Source organism: Aulonocara stuartgranti, assembly GCF_965226115.1.
Source record: "Aulonocara stuartgranti genome assembly, chromosome: 7".
NCBI lineage: Eukaryota > Metazoa > Chordata > Actinopteri > Cichliformes > Cichlidae > Aulonocara > Aulonocara stuartgranti.
This window is the reverse complement of record NC_138945.1, coordinates 27,715,512-27,735,959: the sequence shown is the minus strand read 5'-3', so window position 1 is coordinate 27,735,959 and position 20,448 is coordinate 27,715,512. Positions and strand designations below refer to the sequence as shown.

Below are 20,448 nucleotides of genomic sequence, written 5' to 3'. Positions count from 1 at the left end.
AAATGCTGCAGCAGCAATGACCAAGGAGGGGCACCTGGTGTGGTATTCTGCTGCTGAAGCCCTTCTGCTTGTAGGTTTGGTTTAGAGATTTGTTCTGCATACCTTGGTTATAATGAGTGGTTATTTGAATTATTGTTTCCTTCCTGTCAGCTGGAAGCAGTCTGGCTTCTCTCCTAGCATCAACAAGGCATGTTCACCTGGAGAACTGGCTCACACTGGATACATTCTCTTTTTCAGACCATTTTCTGTAAACCCAACAGTTGCTTGTTTTTCAGAAATCTCAGTAGATCAGGAGTTTCTTACTTAAATTCTTTCTTCCCCATTCTGATGCTGGGTTTGAACTTGAATAGGTCATCTCGACGATGTCTGCATACCTAAATGCATAAAGTATATAATCACATATTCCCAAGGTAACAATAGCATACAATTTACTTCGGATTATAATAAACTGAGAAAATATTTACATTTTTTTTAACATTTTAAATTATTTTTATTTGGGCCAGCATGGCTTCATGGGTCTTTTTGGTGTGGAGTCAGTCTGTTACTACATGAAGACTCAGGACTAATAGGGAGAGCTTAAATGCTCATGTTGGGTCAGTATTAACTGGATGAGAAAAAGGAAACAGTTTGCTAACATGTTTGCCCCATGTCAATTTAAAAAGGTGCTAATATATTATAGGGAGGTGTGAGACCAGGGTACCAGGAAGTTATATAAGCTACTATTTCAAAGTTTTTAATTGAATCTTTGCTGTGATGCTGAAACTTAATTTCATTGCCTGCTTATTAGTTATATTCCCATGTGTCTGCTTTTTCTTGAATTTAATTGGTTATTTTGCTTCCTAAATGGCAAGAGGAAACACTGCGAAGATGGAAGAAGGAAGAAAAAAAAGGGCTTTTGACCTGTTGCCTGGAAACAATCTGTGATGGACAGTTGGAGAAAGGTTCCCTCGGTGAGGAATGACCTTCTGTCTGTTGTGTGGCTGCTGCTAAAAGGCCACAGCTGTCTCCCTGGACACCATCCCTATGGCAACAATTGTGTACTGCTAGCAGCTGGCCAACTAAGATGAGAGGCCTCACAATGATATGAGTTGTGCCGGTGCAAAGAGGAGCAACGGCTAATCAATAATCCTAAATGGCTGTGTTGCTTTACCTGACCTCACAATCTGTATCTTAAGTTCTTCCAATCAATGACACACGAATAAAACGAGGTTAACAATAGAACAGTATGCTGAAATTAACTTCACAACTCAGCAGGAATAACACTATCACCACCCACTTTCTCACACTGTTTTGACTCACAAGGTTGTTGTATCAGCTGACATTTAACAAGATGTGTTTTACTCTTTCTCTCCAACTCAATTCATCCCAGGTGTGTTCTCTAAGATATTCCTGTGTAACTACATTACCCCCCCCCCCCCCCCCCCCCAGTTCATCCCCTTGCCTTTTTTTACCTACGTAAAACTGCTGAGAGTTAAAGCAGAGCACACTGAGATTTACCCTGTAGGAGAAACAGTAGAAAGAGAACAACAAAACCAACAGGTCGCACCACATTGACCTCTAAAACCTGTGGGATGAGTTTTAATGATGAATTTAAACAGTTTTAAAAATCTGTTATTCGACTTTAATGGCTATTTTCTGTGGCGTCGTTCACAGTGTCTTGAAAAAGATCTGATAATGGAGAGAGAACAGCTCAGTGCAACGTAGACGCAAGCACAAACTCACATACACACACCTTCTCAGTGTCCACACCCAGGCAGAGAGGTTGACTGACGCCACAGGCCTGGCCTGTGCAGCTTCATGTTTGTGCTAATCTAAGCAGATATGATGTAAATCAGGGCGGGCCGTGCCTGGCCACGATCGAATTGAGACATCTTCTGACAGTTCCTTCCAGACAAAATTTCAGATGAGTTGCTTTCTAGCTCATGACCTAATAATTTTTAAATGATAAAACCAGTGTCAGTTGATGTCAATGTCATGTCATTTCCCTATGGTGCCAAGAATACAACATAATTACAACATATACAAGAACAGATTCAAATATCCAGATACGAGCGAACACATTTGACCTTTGGTTCCAACCAAATGGCACTCTGTCTCTTATATAATATATACCTGCTATAAGCTATGGCTTTGAAAGTGTGACACTGACTAAAACACAGGAGGTGGAGCTGGAGGTGGCAGGGTTGAAGATGCAGGAGTGATCAGAAGGGACAGGATTAGAAATGAGGACATCAGAAGGACAGCTCAGGCTGAGCAGTTTGGAGACAAAGTTTGAGAGGCAAGGCTGAGTTGGTTTGTGATTTCATCCATTAGTGACACAGGAAACTAAATTCTGCTGCATTAGAAGGAAAAAATCACCTTAACTGGATTAAATAATTTTAGGGGTTAACATTGGCATACCCACATTCACACATGCACATCATAGAAGGTTTATGTCAGTATAACTATTACAACAATATAAGTAGTGCAGTTAAAGTCCAAATCTTTGAAACTACATCGCACTTGGAACGCTCATAAAACTGAAAAAACAAAGCAACATTAGTTTATATGATAAAACTCGTGACTTCAGACTTCTACATAATGCGACTTCCTTTTGCAGCTGCAGGAGTCATTCCCTGTTGGCCTTTAGAAAGAAAGCACGTTTTAGGCACTTTCATGTTGGCTTCATTTTTCAGACCTGGAATCCAGACCCATCTTTTATATACAGTCTGTGCATCTCAGCAGGCAACGTGTCAGCCCACGAATGTGGAGTAATGATCCTGTGAAACATTCACTCTCTGCAGCCTAAAAACACCGCTGTGAAATATGTTTGGTATACTTGATTATGAATAAGCCATTGGTCATTGTGACAGGGTTGATACAATTGATTTTCAGCCGTGATAGCTGTAATGATTACAGTGTTTCTCACAAAATATTAGTTATTGTATTATTTCTTTCTTTTTCTGCCACATTTTTGGCTACAAGTTATTAAGAACTCGGGAAGTTGTGTAATAAGTTGTAAATTGGAAGATGTCAAACTATATCAGTTCTTTTATTTATTGTAGTTCATTAACAATGCAAATAGATAAATTCTCACTTGTTTGTAAATGATTAAACTCTTGCTAAAACCTCCGCAAGGTTTATAAGAATCTGTGAGTTGATCACAACGCACACAGCATTATTGCCTCTGGCTAAAGTTGGAAAAGTTGCCAGCATCAATAAGGGGGGGGGGGGGGGGGGGGGGGGGGCAAAATGTGCTGGGTGACTGGTCAGGTCAAACCCCTAGTGTGTGTAGCTGCCCTGAGCAGGGGCTCCCTCATTGTTCCAGATTGATCTGGACATAGTTTAGGAGATATTTATAGACAGTGATGTTACAAGATAGGAATATTGGAAACATTGGGATGTCTGGTTGTTCTTGATTGCATCATTGTTCAGATGCTTTTGTGTCTTTGGCCAGCTTTTCTCATATGTAGCCACTGTGATGCCAGTCATTGGTTAGTGCCCATCTTGAAGCTTTTCAGATCTGCTTCCTTGGTGCTCTGAAGGGGCAAAGGGTGGGTGATCTGAGAAACAAAGGGACACTACACAGCATGCTCATAAAGCAGCTACTCAAAGCATAGCCTACTTTATAGCCCTCTTGGATTTTTAATGCGGCTGAAACTTTGCAACCAGTACACCAGTAAGAGTTGAAACTAGAGACTAAAATCATAAACCCACCAGGAAAGCGTACACCAAGGACAACATTCAAGTGAGAAGTGGAGTAGTTTTCTCATAGACTTTATGCAATCATAGGTATTTTGCAACCGTAAAGTTGTCCCCCACTGGCAATTAGAAAGGAATTACACATTGGTATCACTTCTCCAGAAGATTTTTATATACATATAACCTGTGACCATAAGAGTGCAGAGCACCACTTAAAGACACAGTGAGACATAAATCCTACTAGAATACTGTAAAAACAAACAATAAAACTCCTGTAATTTAATGTATAAATATTATACACAGGCTCCTGCACAGCCATAACTACAAAACCTGCCAGCTAACGCTACGCCTCATTTATTAATGCCATAAACGTTTATTAGATGTGTATCTTAGCAGAAAAGGCGAAATGAGAAAAAGCAGCATCAGTCAAGACCTTGTTAAATTAGTGCCACGACTTAAGACATGAAATTGGGAGAAGCAGAGATGAGGTCTATTTGGTTGTTCATATTCCAATTGCCAGTGACACCTTTCCTCCGTGGACTCCTGATGTAACCGAAGGCTGTAGCGGTGTTGATTTTTATTCAACAGAGTGGAATTGTGCAGCTCGCCGCAAACACATGCAGGTCCAGGGAGAACGGGGGGAGAGAACGCAGGAGAGAAAAGGAGAAAATGATGGAGGAAGGTTGTTAAGAAGGAGGGTCTTTGGGGGTGGGGTGAGAGAGTGAGAGGAACGGGAGGCTAGGAAAGAGAGTGTGTGGAGAGGGGGCGGAGGAAAGAGAGTAAAAGAGAGAGAGAGAGGCCCCAGAGCTGCTACTGATGCTGCCGCTGCCGCTGCTGCAGCCGTTTGACAATTCCCCACCCATACAGAGCGCGGAAGAAGGGAGGAGATCAGAGCAAGGATGAAGAAGGAGTAAGCGACACCTCAGTAAAGATGCTCCTGTGCTAAGCCGGCGCGAACGGTAAATACAAAGCCTTTATCACCACTCTGCTTCCTCTTCAGTGCTGCTGTTTGTCTCCGCATCACCGGCTCGAGTGTTTTTGTGTCTGATTTGGCTCTGCTGAGTCCTATATATAGTGCTCAGGGTTAGCTTAGCCAAGCAGCTGGGGAAAACCTGTCTGTGCAGTGGCTGCAGGAGGAGACAGATGTGCACAGGGAGACGGAGAGGAGGGGAGGATTTGTACATTTTGTCTCTTTTGGGATGTAATGAGAAGAAAGCAACAACCAGCTTCCCGGTTTCCTGGCTGAGGCAGAGCCACCTGTTTGGAGATGTGTGGGTGTGTATGGAGGGGTGAGGGGTGGGGTTACAGTGTATGGTCTAATTGTGTGCTTAGTGCATGATAAGGATATTGTGTGCATGTGTGTTTGCATGGATTTCTGAAGGAGTGCTGCTGCCTTGTGACTGCTGTCAAATGTTAAATAATGAATAAATCCTCCTCTCATTGTGTGCTTATGTAAGAAATGTGTGTAAAACAAGATGTATAGACACTTGGAAATGCGGGAAGCCAGATAAACAGAAATAGGTGGTGCTACAAATTTGATTTTCGGTGTGTGTGTGTGTCTGTGTGTGTGTGTGTGTGTGTGTGTCTGTGCTTTGGCGTTGTCAGTTCCGGTAACCTGAGCTTTTCCTGGTTGCTGCCTGCTGAGAGGTTGCCAGGTGTTGGTGAAGAATATTAACCCACTCATGACTGACTCACGTTTGCGCTCTGCTGGTTGTTTATTCACATGAGCAAAAGTCTCTCACTAAAGGTCTTGGTGTGTCTGTGAGTGCTTGGCAAAGTGATCTACTATATACACTATAGTGGCTAAATGGTCTGCAGTCTAATAAAATAATCTTGCAATAAATTCCGCCTTCGTAGAGGCTATAAATGTTTGAGAGAGGTGTTATTTCGTCTGGCTTTCTGGAAGGTTGTAGATTAAGGGGTTATTGAACTACACCACTACTGAGTGGCGTTTCTTTTATTTTGGCCACTGGTTTATGGCAGTGAGGGTAGACTTTAAGTGAGGGTAGTATTTAAATTTATTCACCTCATAATACATGAAGCACTTCTCTTTTATGCATGAAATCTTCAAAAATAAGTGGCATGTTTAGTGAGCACTGGTGTGACTGCTCTGCCATGTAGGTTGTAAGGGTTAGGGTTATTCCCATTCATTAGGCATTCATCTGCCTAATGAATGGGAACGGTTATGCAAAAGTTATGGTAAAAGTTAAATATGATGACAATATGACTGGAAATAAAAACTTAATGGAAAGCGCAATGCTTCTTTTAATCGCCTTGGAATTGTTTCACGATACGAAAACTTGACAGTTGTGTTAAATTCACAGAGCAGAGATTTGAGCCATGAGACAGCTCTCAGACATGAGAGCTATCACTACACTACCAGCTACTTAGCAAATATTGAAATACCTCTTCAGGAAATGTGTTCGAACCTGTATGTGCATATTAAGAACAAGTGAGTGTGTTATATACCTTCGTCTTGCATATGTTTGAATATATGGTTGTGTGGGTGGGTGAGACACCAGTGGACGAATAGTGTACTGTTAGCTTTACAGTTTTACTTTACTGCATTTTGTTTTATACATTTGGCATCACTTTTGTTCTCTGTGTACAGTAATTTTGCCTTTTCTGTTCCCTGTGAGGATACGAATGCCTTGCTTTTTTGCTTTTTGCACTATTCCTCCCTGTTTTCTTCTCCTTCTCCTTCTTCATCTTCATGCGGCAGGCTGGTCGGCGTTGCCAACCGACGTTCAGTTGGATGCCAGAGGGCAAGAAGGAGAGAGATAGAGGAAAGAAGGCAGGGGAAATGAAACATGTGTTTTCAGTCTTACAACTGATTTTCTCTCCTGCTCTTCTCTCGAGATAATCAGGGAGTCTGGCAGCCAAAAGACAGCCTCCTTGACTAATCAAAATGTTCCTCCAGACATACAGGCTCTGCAATAATCCCTATAGTCACAGCCTTGGAGGGGTGTGGCAGCACATATCAATTTTTATGCATCTACTAAGAGAGTAAAACAGCGTATGCCAGCAGACGTGACATACAATCAAATTTATTCTAGACTACATGTCTTTAAATACATACTTGTGCACAATTTCACTTTATTATAAATGAAGAGCCTGGATTACTGGAAATCCACATGATATTCTGTCTGTCTTCAGTGTGTTTTTTGTCATGCATATTTCATATCTTACAGCTGTGTATCTTAATGTGCATCCTCAGTATGGAAGGCTTTTGTTTGCAGTGCTTGTGTGCAGACTCTCAGGGCATAAGATATGTTGCATGTGATAGTTCATTGCTACTTTTTTCATCTTGACACGCCATACCTGAAAGAGAGCAGTTTCTATAGCAACCGCATAAACCGTCACCACACTCCTATCCATGTTGTGTGTGTTCATGCAACATGTGTACCTGCACATGCCCCGAATGCGAGTGAGCGCTGTATTGATTGGTAGCGTATGTGTTGTCACCCAGCCAGCGGGTGGTGGTGGTGGTGGTGGTGGTGGGAGGATGACGGAGATAAAAACAATAAAGGAGCGTTTGTGGGCAGCATTTCAAGATACATAGAAGTTATGATAAAGGAAAGACACAGAGTACTGCAGAGGCAGGAGGGTGGGGCAGTGGAGGAAAGTGAGGGGAGAAAGAGCTAATATCACAGTGGAAAATGGATGTCTCTGAAGTCTAAATACAGACAGTCAAATAAACAAAATAATGAGTAGTGCTTGATTTATGTTGTCATGCATGGTGCGTATTTGCTTCTTTTTTTAAAAGTTATATCCCATCTCATGGAATAAGTAGGTGCAGATTTGCACTTGAGCAGCGATTCGCTTTAGCTGCTTTCTAACTAACTCACTGAGCGTCAGTGTGTGCACTCTGTTTACATCATCAGGTAGTAAAACAAATGTGTTTTTAGTTGTTTTTCCAGGTAGTCAAGATTTACTGCTGGACCTGTTGAAATCTATATCACTGTAACTGAGAATCACTTAAGGACACGTGTAGATGTCCGCTGGATAATATTTCTAAAAGCTTCTGGGACTCTGAGCCAAGTTATACAATGCTGTTCATATTTTTAGCATATTTGTAGGAAAGGGTTGCAGCTTGAGGTTCTCTTTCAAAAAAATTTGGTTCTGTATTGGTACATAATCCCAGCGTGACACTGTCAGGCTAGGTGAGCCCTTTGGCAAAGGAACATGCCGATAAAAGCCTGTTAATTCCACATCACTAACAGTCCCCCCACTGTCCCCTCTAAGTTTTTCCCCCACCTTTCTCGCTGTGTTCAGGCTGCTTTCTCTTTTGATTATACGCCTCTCTCCCAGTCTGTCGTCTCTCTTCCTCTTAATACCGACTTGATTATGCTTAAGCTGTACCAACTGCTCCTATTGAATTCCAAAGCCTTTCAATCAATCAATCAGTCAATCAATTAGTTGTGTAACATGATGAGTAGTATTAGGCAGACTGCCCAATTTCCTTAACTTCCTTAGTGAGTTACAGCTGTTAAATGTCGTTACTATTGGGTGCCAGTATATGTCAGTAGGTGAGCAGGCAATCACATCCCGCATGAGCAGTGGCCCGGGTTTGAGTCTGACCCACGGCCCTCTGTGGCATATCTCTCTCCATGCTTCCCTGTCCCGCTTGGCTTTCACTGTCCAATAAAGGCTAAGTTCTATTACCTAAACAATACCTATTTAGGTAAGGTTAGCTTTGATTAACAAAAAAATCAGATACTGATTGCAGTTTTTAACTAAATTTCACCTTCCTTCTAATATAAGTATGTAATATTTTAACACCCTCAAAAGTTCTTTTTTACACTCCAAATATCTCCTGTCTTGCTCCTCTATCACTGCTGCATTTTTTGTCTCTCAGCCATTCTTCTTCTCCCTTTCATTTAGTCCCTAGTGTCGTGTGTCTGGGAAGGCTTGAATGATTAAACATAGGACAGAAACCTTCAGTGAACTGAACATCAAGGGCACCTGGAAGGAGGAAGGAGGGATAGAGGAGTACACAATGTCAGACAGGCGCTCCTGTTTGGACATAGATGACATGACAGGACCTGTGCTTCTGTAAGTGTCACCTATTGCTCTGTGACACTGAGTCCTGCTCAGTAGAGACTTAAGACGCGGTCACATCTACCACACTGTGTTACAGTAGCAGTTGTAAAACTATACTTTTGTCATTGAATCCTAAATCTATTTCTGGAGAAACCAGCGGATGCAAATCAGTCTGTTGTTATGCAGTAAAATCAAAGCCCCAAGAACATTTTTATAACTCAGCGCTGGGAACCAGATGTGCGGTTTTTGCTCAGATGTGAGTGTTGTTAGATTTTTTTTTTTTCATCGCACACTCTGAAACAGCTGTGACAAGGCAGAAGTCCAGGGGAGTTTTAAGTGCTGCTTTGCATGTTTTGTTTAAAGGCTAAATGTAGCGGCAGCAGCGCTAATTCTTTGTCCCATGCTGCACTGCAGCTCTTTTGTTGCTCTGCTCACAAAATCAACCATCTGGTGGCTCACACACTGCTAATATAAGAGACAGACTAAGTCTATACCTGCACTATGAAAAGATTTAGATATAATTCGTTACTTTAATTGCAATTTACAAATAAAGAACTATAACCTAAATAATAACCAACACAAAGGCTACAAAAATGAATTGCTGACAAACGTTAATCAGTCACAGAAACGCTGCTAAGTATCTTTCCAAAGTTAAGTAGTCAAGTCAGCTTAACGCTTGATCTCTCATTATTTTAAAAACCAACTTTTGAGGCTGGCTCTGCAGCATACTCTGTTCTCAATTGTACTCAAGAGCTTCAGTGCACAGTGGCAGATAGGTTAAAAACAAAAGTATTATAATCAATTTGAAGCTGTAGTGACAATGGAAAGAAGCATGCACTAATATAACTCATAAAAGTGCTTTGGATGATTTCAAAGTGTCTCCTGATGAGTATAAAAATGCTTTGCACTATTTGCCACTGGATATGTACCTTATATATACTCACAGTGCATGCATTTACAAATATATTGCATGTGTAAGGGGTTTATGGTTGAAACATTGGTGAAGAAACCTGTGGTGAGGCTCTGCTAATGTATTTTAAGCGTACTGTACATTTTAGCAACTGCATAATGGGGTCAGATCTAAATTATTTAGCATTTATGTGGTATGTTCTGCTGCAGATTGGGGTCATGTGAGTGTGTGTCTGTGGGTATTGGGTATGTGCATGCTTCGCCTCGTTGCTTAGTGTGTGTGTATATGTGAGCAAGTTTTTTAAATTTGGTTGAGGAGTTATGTGCTGGCTTGTCTGTGTGTGTGTGTGTGTGTGTGTGTGTGTGTGTGTGTGTGTGTGCGCGCGCATGCACTTTTCTATTCTGAACATGAAGGTCCACCCAAGCATTATGTGAGCATTAAGTTCCATCCAAGCACATGTAATCCCTAACCAGCTCCTGGGCTCCTCATTAGCATTACACTGACGTTCCTCCGAACTTATTTTCCAACCCTCTGATATTCTCTGCGTGGCTGGAGGGAACAATAGGTCGTGCTCACATCAAATGTGTTATGTCATAAGTGTGACTTGAAGCCTTACTGCCCATGTCAGTCGGGCCTGATTTCACTCTTACTGCCTGCTTCCACATTTTTCCACATACCACACAGACACACACTTCAGTGTTTACACTCCCATGCCTTAATGTTTCCTGTGGGGCATTTGTACTCTTAAGGGAAGCCAGAGTTTTCCCTGGAGGGCTGTGCATTTTCAAGTTTGCACATCTGGGCTCACTCTTTTTTCCTCGCCCTGTTAAGATCATTTTCAGACTGAATGCTTTTTATATTATATTCCAGTTTGTGCTTCTGATACCTATTTTTGGTGAGCGCTTGGTGGAAGCCATGGCTGCTACTCTTACTTACATTACAGGACCCTTTGCATATTCTTACTTTCTGGTTCTCCACCTGATGATTTAAGAGCTTTTGTGACCAGAATGGGGTCATAATTAGTATAATATTAAAGCTTAAAACATACTTACATCAAATGTTACCAAACACATTTTTCTGACACTCTGTCTCTTTATGTTCAGCATGCTTATAGCTAAAACAAGTGCAAGCTGTCTGTGCCCAAAGTGTCTTTATCATTTTGTAGTAATACACAGTTGTAGCATCTGTCACAGTTTTGGTTGGTTAAATGTGTTAAAAGTAAAGAAAAGTAAAACTACTGAAAATTATTTCATTTAGGAGAATGTAGCTTGTTCAGTTCAATTCAATCTAGTTATTTGTATATAGCGCCGATTCACAACAAAAGTTGCCTCAAGGCAGTTTCTATTGTAGGGTAAAGACCCTACAATAGAAACAACCCCAACAATCAGACGGCCCCCTGTCAGCAAGCACTTGGCGACAGTAGGAAGGGAAAAACTCCCTTTTAACAGAAAGAAACCTCTGGGGTGTGCTGGGGAGAGGAGAACAGAGAGAAACAGGTGTAAACACACAAAAAGTGGAAAGAGGTGAAGAAGAAATGCGCAGTGCATCATGGGACGTTCCCACAGCAGCCTGAGCCTATTGCAGCGTAACAAAGGGATGGTTCAGGGTTACCTGATCCAGCCCTGGTTATGTGCTATATCAAAAAGGGAGGTTTTAAGCCTAGTCTTAAAAGTAGAGAGAGTGTCTGTTTCTTAAATCTGATCTGGGAGCTGGTTTGACAGAAGAGGGGCCTGATAGCTGCTGCAAATTTGGGGAAGTGTGCCCCTGCTGGGGAACAGCTGTAGCTACTTGTTACCTTGCCTCAGGCTTGAAACTTTGAGATGTCTGACGTGAAAAAGTCAACTCCGGTTTGCTGCTGAGTCAAAAGCAAGCACCGTAACACAAATAAACAAGTGCAAATACTACAGTTTACAGTATTATCTTAGCTGAGCTCAAGGAGTAAGGAGAGAAGTGGCAAAGTAGCTTGAAGGGTGACGTGAGTGAGGATGTTTTGCTACGTGAAGGAGAAGTTAATCTCTTCTGACTGTAGCGCCGGCCTCTCCCTGCCTCTCCTCTGGTTTTTTCACTGAATAAAACCACGGATGGTCTCCTGCTCTTGGTCCTGCTGATATGGTAGCTGTTTGATTTCTGCTTAGAAGGCGAGCAAAACGTTAAACTACACATTCAAGAAGAATCTGTATATGTGCGATTTTACTAAATGCAAAAGACTGTACTGTGATTTCTTCTCTCCAAGAGGGTTGTAAATGTGCATAAAATTTGGTTGCCACATTGAACTGAAGTGGAGCTTTTTGTGTTAAATTTAAAAGTCTGGGACTACATATAGGCTACAGATGTGCAGGAGTGAGTCACATAATTCATGTGCAGACCTTTTTTTCAAGCCTTTATTTACATGTGTGTGAAAATTCCCCAGATTGTTACTGTATCGTATGTTAGGACAACTTGCTGTATTAAAGTGACGGAGCGTGTTCATCATATGAGGTATTCTAACTACATGAGCTATTTCGAGGGGTTGTAAATGCGTGGGATTCAGTTGAAAGGTCTGCTCTGTGACACAGTGGGCGCAGAAGGGCTTAAGGCTAATATATGCCTGGAGATGCTAGTTATGCAACTCATTCATGCTTGCATGCACACACACACACACACACGCACACACTTCAGCTCACGCTTCACTGTATTGGTATTACCCCATGCCATCTGTGTCCACAGTTTGCAAATAAAAGAGATGACCTCATAGGTCTTGTGTGACGTTCTATTATGACTGCTCACATGTACACACGGGTTTTAACCAAACACACACTACTCTCAAAACTAGATTGGCCACTCAATTATGTTTTATGAATGAGGCACTTGTAGCTGCATAATCAGCAGTACAGGTTAGAGAAATCAGCTGAAAATGCTTTGAAACTGACATTAAAAACTGACATCTTTACAGTGTCTTTTAAAAATGACATTATGGTATAGTTGCTAAAACAACATTCCATGCTAAGGGAAACAATATTAAGTCAATCTGCGATGCAGAAGGTTGCGGTTGTCATCGGAAGGGCAGAGTTTACAAATAAAATAAACACACATAAACACTACTACGTATTAAATGTTAACGCAAATCATTTGTTGTGAATGGACTGCACAGTTATAACCCAGCATTTGCTTTTGTGTCATGCCTACCAATCCAAAAGTAATGCACGGTATTAACTGCATTATAAACGACTGATCTCAAAATGCTCTTGAGACTTACTACATTATGCCAAGGAAGCTAATGTTTGGCTGAAGATCAAGTGGGATGGAAGTCACACATTCTCTCACGAAAGGGCAAACACCTATTAAGCTCTTCAGAGGACAAAGCCTGTGTTATACATCATCTTTTATGCTGAAGTGTAAAGCTTGCTAATGCTATACAATACATCCTCCAAAATGTCCCAGCTTTTCAAAACCAATTCCTTAAGTGGGGACATACAGTGTCAATGTACAACTGTCTTAAAGTTAACCTTGAGAGTGTGTCCTCTTTTAGACTCTTTTGTGTTATGTTGTAGCTCAGTGCTTTGTAATCGGCACTGAAGTGACTTAGTTGGTCTCTTTTGGTTCAGATGTGCTTCAGGTGCACTGTGGACAGCACTTTTATCTCTCCATAGCTGCTGTCTAACATTTGCTACTCAAGTTCACTATCTTGTCCAAGGATACTTCAAGGATACGGCATGCAGACTGGAGTAGGCAGGGATCGCTCCCCTGACCTTCCAGTGGGTAGACAGCACCACGGGAGTCACAGTGGCCGTGTTAAAAGTAAAGTAATACAAGAGTATAAATTTATTACTAGAATGATTACACCAAACAGATTTATATGCATCTTTGACTCTGAACACTAAACTGAGTTCTTCTATTGGAAATGTTACATATAACATATCCAAAGATACGTTTTTGTATAGTTTAAATCCTACTCTGCTACACCCTAGTTTACGCTCTTCTTCGCTGCCTTTGTGAGCACACTGATATCATAATAATGAATGAGAATTTCATGAGAGCTAACAATTACATATATACTGTACTAAATACTACAAGGAAGTAAGAAAAAAAACTGATGTGTTTCAGCATAAGGCTTTCCTCAGGGTTTCTGATACAAGTGGGTGCTGCCAGCCATAAAACACAACCAGGACCTAATCAGTAACAGGCACAGGTGGCAACAACTAACAGTTTGTCAACATGCAAAACCAACAGTGCGCTCCAACCACCAAATCAACAAAATGTGCACAAAACACTGAAACATACTCACAGACAAAAACAAACCAAACACTTGAATAAAATTCCTTTTTTAATCCACCAGGATACACAGTTTGCAAATGATACGTCTAATGTGCTTCCCTTTGAAGAAGTTTGTTTCTTATTGCTCTCTCTTTTCAGTGACATAATGACTCCAATTCCCTTGAACGGTAGACCAAAAATGCCACATCCAGTCAGCTGAAAATGTCTCGCTATAAAGCACCTCTTTCTTCTCTCTCGATCTTTTTTCGTGTTTAGAAATTCGAATCCTTAACTCCCTCTTAGTCTTACTCACATAGCATAACCCACAAGGACGTGTAAGTAAATATACTCCATGTATAGTCCTACAAGTCATCACATTACTCACTTGTATTATTTTACTCTTGTTGATTTCATTTTGTGTAATAAATGATCGCATATATCACACTGATATGCTACTCTGTCACCTGCTTCCATATCACAGTTGTTTTACAGTGAGATATTAAAGGACTGGTGGCTTGCTTTTGTCTAACGTGGCCCACTGACACACTGTACTTGGAGTGTGATTTAAATAATTGCAGGCTTATAGAGGTTTTTAAAGGATGAGTTCAAACTGAAATATTTCTTCAATTAAGTTCATAAATGTTATTTCAAATTTATAGATGTTAAAACCCTTCACATTTTAACCTTAAAGATGTACATAAAAGCAAAACCAGCTGTTCTGTTTTTAAAATTATGATCAATAAAAAAAAAGTTAAAGGTAACATTTACAGTCTCCAGGTCAGTTTTCAGGGCGTTTGCGCTGGTCTGCATTACTAAAACTAAGGAGCTGTCCATGGTCCTGACTGCATCAACTATTCAACAGTGGTGAGCTTGATTTTCTTGCAGAAGATGTCAGTGAGGATATAACATTACCAATTTGTCCACTCACTAACCACAAGTACAGAACAATCTCTCTCACACACTCATGCATAGATACATTGACTGTAGATGTCCTATTATACCACTCACTCACAACGGCAGTCCAGAGTTTAATGAAGAGATCTGGAGGAAATAATCTGTTTATAATATCTCAAGATTTAAAGAGGACTGAGATAATCTAATGTAGCAAGATATGAATGTTATATATCTTAAACACAGAGGAGAATATGCCTTTTGGATGGGAAAATGGTATAAAATTTACATTCAAATACGAATGTTTGTCAACAGTGAGGAGAATATAGTTTCAGAAACTTAAGCCATGAACTTCTTTTTGCATTTTACTTGTATAAAAAGGTCATGTCTGTAGTAATTACCTATTATGGGCACATCTCTGTTTGTGACTTGCTGCTCACAGTGACGACGGCAGATGTTGTCAGTGTGTCTTTCCGCCCACAGTTAAGTGGAACAAAGTGTTTCCGCCATGACATCTAATTAATGACAATCCTCCTGCGGAAAACAGCACCAATCCTCTCCCCACAAGAATCCTATTTAGAGTCAGGAGTAGCCATCCCACAAATCTCTGCAATCATGATTTCATCCCCCATCAATTCTCCATTAGAAATGCATCATCTCCTGGCTTATTTTCTCAAGTATTATTTTGCAACATTTAATATTGCTATTAGGATCCAAAATGTGTTTTTCTAAATTCAGCAAATCCAAGATCACATCCATAAAATCCTATATTAGCTTGCAAAGGATATTTGAATGCTGCATTTAATGTCACTTAATTGGTTTTTTAATTAAAAAACAGAAGAATTTAATCTCTTAAATATTTTTTAAATAATTTGTTATTTCATCAAACACAGCTGAGTGTCCTCTGTGATTGACATAAGGACTTATTTGCCATTTTTCTTTTTCCTATGTAGCCCAGTTTAGATTCAAGTGTGTATGAATCTGAGTAGATCAAATATAATTATACAGTCACTGACTATTTTATTAGCTGGACCTTGCTGGTTATGGTATACACTGGTCAAAGAGATGGACGTGCAACAATACTCTGGAGAGCTGTGAACTTTAAACAATGGTCAATTGGTACTAAGGGGGCCAGAGTGTGCCAAGAAACTATCCTTCACACCATAATGCCACCAACAACTGAACTTTTAATACAAAGTTGGATGGATCCATGCTTTCATCTTGTTTACAGTATACCTAATCTGACCCTTGAACTGCTGGAGCAAGAATCGAGACATAACTGACCAGGGAAGGTTTTTCCAATATTCTTTTGTCCAATTTTGGTGAGCCTGTGCCTTTTGTGTTGTAACAAGTGGTTATTTGGGTTACTGTTGCCTTCCATTCAGCTCAAAGCATTCTGGCAAATCTCAGATCGACAAGGTATTTTCACTGGATGTTTTCTCATTTTCGGACCATTCTCTATAAACCCAGAGAGGGTTACCAGTAACTCTGCTAATTCTAAAATGCTTATCATATATGCATATCGTCTCATCACCAACAACCGTGCCACAGTCATGGTCACTTCTTCCATCTTTCTTCCCCATTCTGATACTCGATGTTTACATGTCTAAATGAGTCGCTGCCATTAAATATTTCTGTTAACAAGCAGTTACACTGGTATAGCTAATATATTATCCTGTGAGTTTGATTACTTCTAAGCCACTCTGCTGTATCCTACATTATTGTGTCAGTAAAATGTGGCAGAACAAAAGAATAAGAAAATAAATATTTTCTTAAAAGGGCATCTTCGGGCCTGGGTAAAGATATATTTATAGTCTAACTCACACAATAGTGCAATCCATATAACAAAATAATGTAGCTGCAGCTTGTTTTTTCGTGACTTGATGAATCATTGCTTAAATACACTGTATTTGTCTTATTTGTGGCAGGTGCCAGTTCTTTTTTTTGGAAATTCTACTATTATGAAGCTCCTAAAGAAAGTGTCAACAAGAAAGTAAGATATGAGCCAGTAATATAGATGCACAGAACATTTTGAGAGTTTAGGACCTTGGTGCCTGGCAGCCGTGAGCTAAGGTGGGTTCAGTAGCTAAATTTGTGGTTTTATGGACAGAATGATAATTATGGTGATGGAAGGGAGAGTCTGTATGAGTGTGTGTGGGTGTTGTGTGGTAGGCAATGAGAAATGACAGTATGGAAAGGAAGAAAGAAAGTTATCAGAGTGAATTAGACATTAGCTGTATTGATGCCTCTCCCTTAAGCCAATCCAGCCTCTCTGCATGCACATATGGAACACAGATTTCAAGATTCACACATGCCTGCTACTCTTTCACTTGCTCTGCACAGATGTCAGTGGTGTTAAATTGCGTTTTTTCTTAAGAGTACACCACATTTCCATATCCTTCATATCGTCAAACCAGATTTCTTTGTTTATTTGTGGATATTGGAGGTTTAAATTGGCACGAAAATGTGTGTGTCCTTTGGCTTCGCAGTTTAGCTGTGTGTATACAAGATGTTAGGGAGTGTTAAGCTGAGCTGTGAATGTGTGATTCACTGTAAGTGGGAGGAAGTGGAGAAGCAGACATCATTCCTGAGGCCCATAAAAAGAAGGCTTTAAAAGGTCATTCTCTTTCTTTCTGTGGTTCTTTATTACTCTCTGTCTTTTCTTTCAAACTTTCTTTTCCTTGATGGGAAAGAAGGTTGAGCAAAAGAAAGTTTAGGGTTTCTATTGCTGTCTTCTTTCCAGTTATCTGTACATTCAGTCCATCTCCTCCCCGCCTGTCTTATGGTGTCTGCTACAAGACCATGTCCTGGAGATTTAGTGAAGTGCGTGACTGAGACTGACATCTCCCTGTTTTTCATTTCTGCTTAATTAACAGCAGCATAGCTGGAGGATTTGTAACTGCTGCTGCAGGTGTGGCTCTGTACATTGAAAAACGCTGTAGTCTGCAGGGCTGTGATGTGGCGACATGAGTTACACAATAACAGCAGCAAGTGAACTCACTCACCAGTCTCTGTGTCTTCCTGTCCTTGTCTGTTCTCTATCTCGGTCTTGGTTTGATTGTGTCTCTCTGACATCCCTGGCTGTCACTCTGCCTGCACACAAAGAGATGAATGAATCTGGCTGGCCCCTCACTTTGTCTGTTTTTCTCTCTCCTCCTCTTGTCCAGAGTTTATTGAGTTCCTCGATTTATTGTACTGATAAATTTGATCATAAACCTCTGAGCTCCACAGTCTTTTCTCTTCCAGAAGGTGATACAAAGCTTTGGCCATTTTTTAACTCGTGACAGTCAGGTTCACAAGAGCATATTGCGCTGATGTATGGTGTGTCAATATGCGATTAGCGCTGTTAAGCATAATACAAAAGAGAATGTAGATAGACTGAGGGTTGTTATACTAAGCTGTTGAAGGGTAACAAACAATCCAAATGAGAAGCACAACAAAGACAAAAAAAATGAGATGGAGAACAAGTCAGTGAAACATACAATAGCACAAAAAATGGTAGACACACACAATCTGACAAAGGCTGACTCAAACTAAATAGAATACTGTGCAAAGGTTTCCTTTATATTTTGCTAGGAAAATGGAGAATAAGGGCAGTAATTCACTGAAAAATGTACAAACATGTGCAGTTTGTACAATTCTAACAAGGTGGAAAGTCAATATTTGGTATGAACACCTTTATTCGTCAACACAGCCTAAACTCTCTTAGGCAAACTTTCTTGTCATTTCTTCTTCAGTCTTCAGGAACAGTTCTCCAGGCTTCTTAGAGGACATCCAGAGCTCTTTTTTGGATGTTGGATTCATTTTCTGTCAAAATGATCCCACACTGCTTCAGTAAAGTTGAGGTCTGGGATCTGGGGAGGCCAATCCATGTCTGATCTGCAATTTTTCTAAGAACACACTCCACAGCACGCTTTCTTACAGCTAGTTTTAGTGCAAAAATTCTATTTTATGCCTATCAAACTGTGTTTTTTTTTTTTATAGATTCAGCTAAAGACATGCGAACAAATCATGTACGTTTTTGACAGTCTACTAATAATTGGTATCTTGCTAAGAGGGACTTATTCAGTTAGGTTGATTGGTTCAAAGGTCATTCAACCGAACTTCAAAGTGGATAAACAAACAAAAAAGAAAACACAGCCAATACCAAAAGGAGAACTGATACTCAAGACGTCTTTAAAAATGACAAGAAGTTATGGCTCTTTGGAAGCAACATATAAAGAAATTATGTTGTGAAGTGTAGCTCAAGACTTCTGTACAAGGAGGCCAGGTTAAACAGGAACAACTGAAACTAATGAGGAATGACACAATAATAGTAGTAAGTAGTAATATAGTACTTTCAATGCAGGAGAAACAAAGAATAACCCAATATCAGTAAACATAACATAAACCATTACAAGTGTGGCTCTGCCGTTTTGAATATAAATGTATAGAGGTTGTGTTTCAGTGTATCTGAAATCCAAGTTTACTTTCAAACCTCCCCTGGACAGTAACTGTTGCATTTGGAAACAGTATTTTTAAAAACAAGCCCTGCTCTTTTTCCTGACTAGACATAACAAGAAAATAAAACCTGTCATTAACTCCTGTTGCTTTTTGTTTGAAGACAAAGAGGAAAGGCCTTGCTGCTATTATAAAATACTTACCCACATTTTAATGCCGTAGTGTTGAGAATGGCAATGAGCAGTATCAGTGAAGTGGTATTACGTGCCAGGATATGAACAGTCGCAGTAAAAATCACTCTTGAGTGCGCTGCGGCGTGATAGGAGGAGAGCATTGGCCTAGTTTGAGTCTGGCGTAATTATGTAATGCTTGAGTACCTGCAGCACCAGCGGCATGACAACTTCTGAATGTAGAGGGAGCAGACAGGAACTGCACATCACTTTTCAATCCTTTTACGTGGTTTGCAAGTTAATCTCGTCTTTAGCTAGGAGGGTTTTACTGACAGTGTGCGCACGATTGCTTATTTAGTACTCGACTAACATTCTGGGACTCCCTTGTTACATCTTTTTCTCCTCACTTTAGTTTTTTCCCCCTATTTCTCCCTCAGATATTTTCTTGCTTCCTGTTGCTCTTTCTCACAATTCCAATTTTCTTCATTTACCCCCCACCCCCCCACCCCCCACCCACACCCCATTTTCCTCTCTTTCTTTCTTCCCATTCCCTCATCTTTTTCAGCTTTCACCCTCCATTCCTAAAGCCACATACCAAATGGAGGGTGACAGTATGCAGCTGTGGGTTTTGTCCTCCAGACGGCATCTTAGAAAAAGATTATCCACACAAACACACACACACTCGCAGATGCATACATATGGAGGGAGCGATCAACGCTAACCTAAGTTGCTTAGGTCGCTTCTTTCACTTATATAATAATTTTGAGGTGTAGTTTTGCTGTGTGGCTTGCACTCAGATGTAAATTTCCTTGTAAGCAGGAGGATAATGGAACAAGACAACCAACTCTTTCTTTGTTGCTTTCTCTTCCTTCTCAGAAAGCAAAGCTCCATGCTGCCTTGCAGGAGAAAAATCGTTTGAACCTTGAGTTGATCAACCACCATCTGAAGGCATCCAAGTATGACCAGGTGAGAAATTCACACATGTACTGTGCAAGTATGCATTGGAAGTACACACACAGGAAAATGAAAGAAATCAGTGAATGAGCTTGGTATGATCTGTTTTTTCTGTATCAACGATGC

At 40.5% G+C, this 20,448-nt stretch overlaps 1 protein-coding gene across 14 annotated transcripts in view; it reads left to right on the top strand.

Annotated features, from left to right (window-relative positions):
- Positions 1–20,448, top strand: part of rimbp2a (RIMS binding protein 2a) — an 87,985-nt gene that overhangs the window by 33,027 nt on the left and 34,510 nt on the right. For all 14 annotated transcript variants that reach the window (XM_082542402.1, XM_082542403.1, XM_082542399.1 and 11 more), the window contains one exon: positions 20,245–20,334. In XM_082542402.1, coding sequence (XP_082398528.1) covers positions 20,245–20,334 — 90 coding nt within the window. The remainder of the gene's footprint in view (positions 1–20,244; positions 20,335–20,448) is intronic.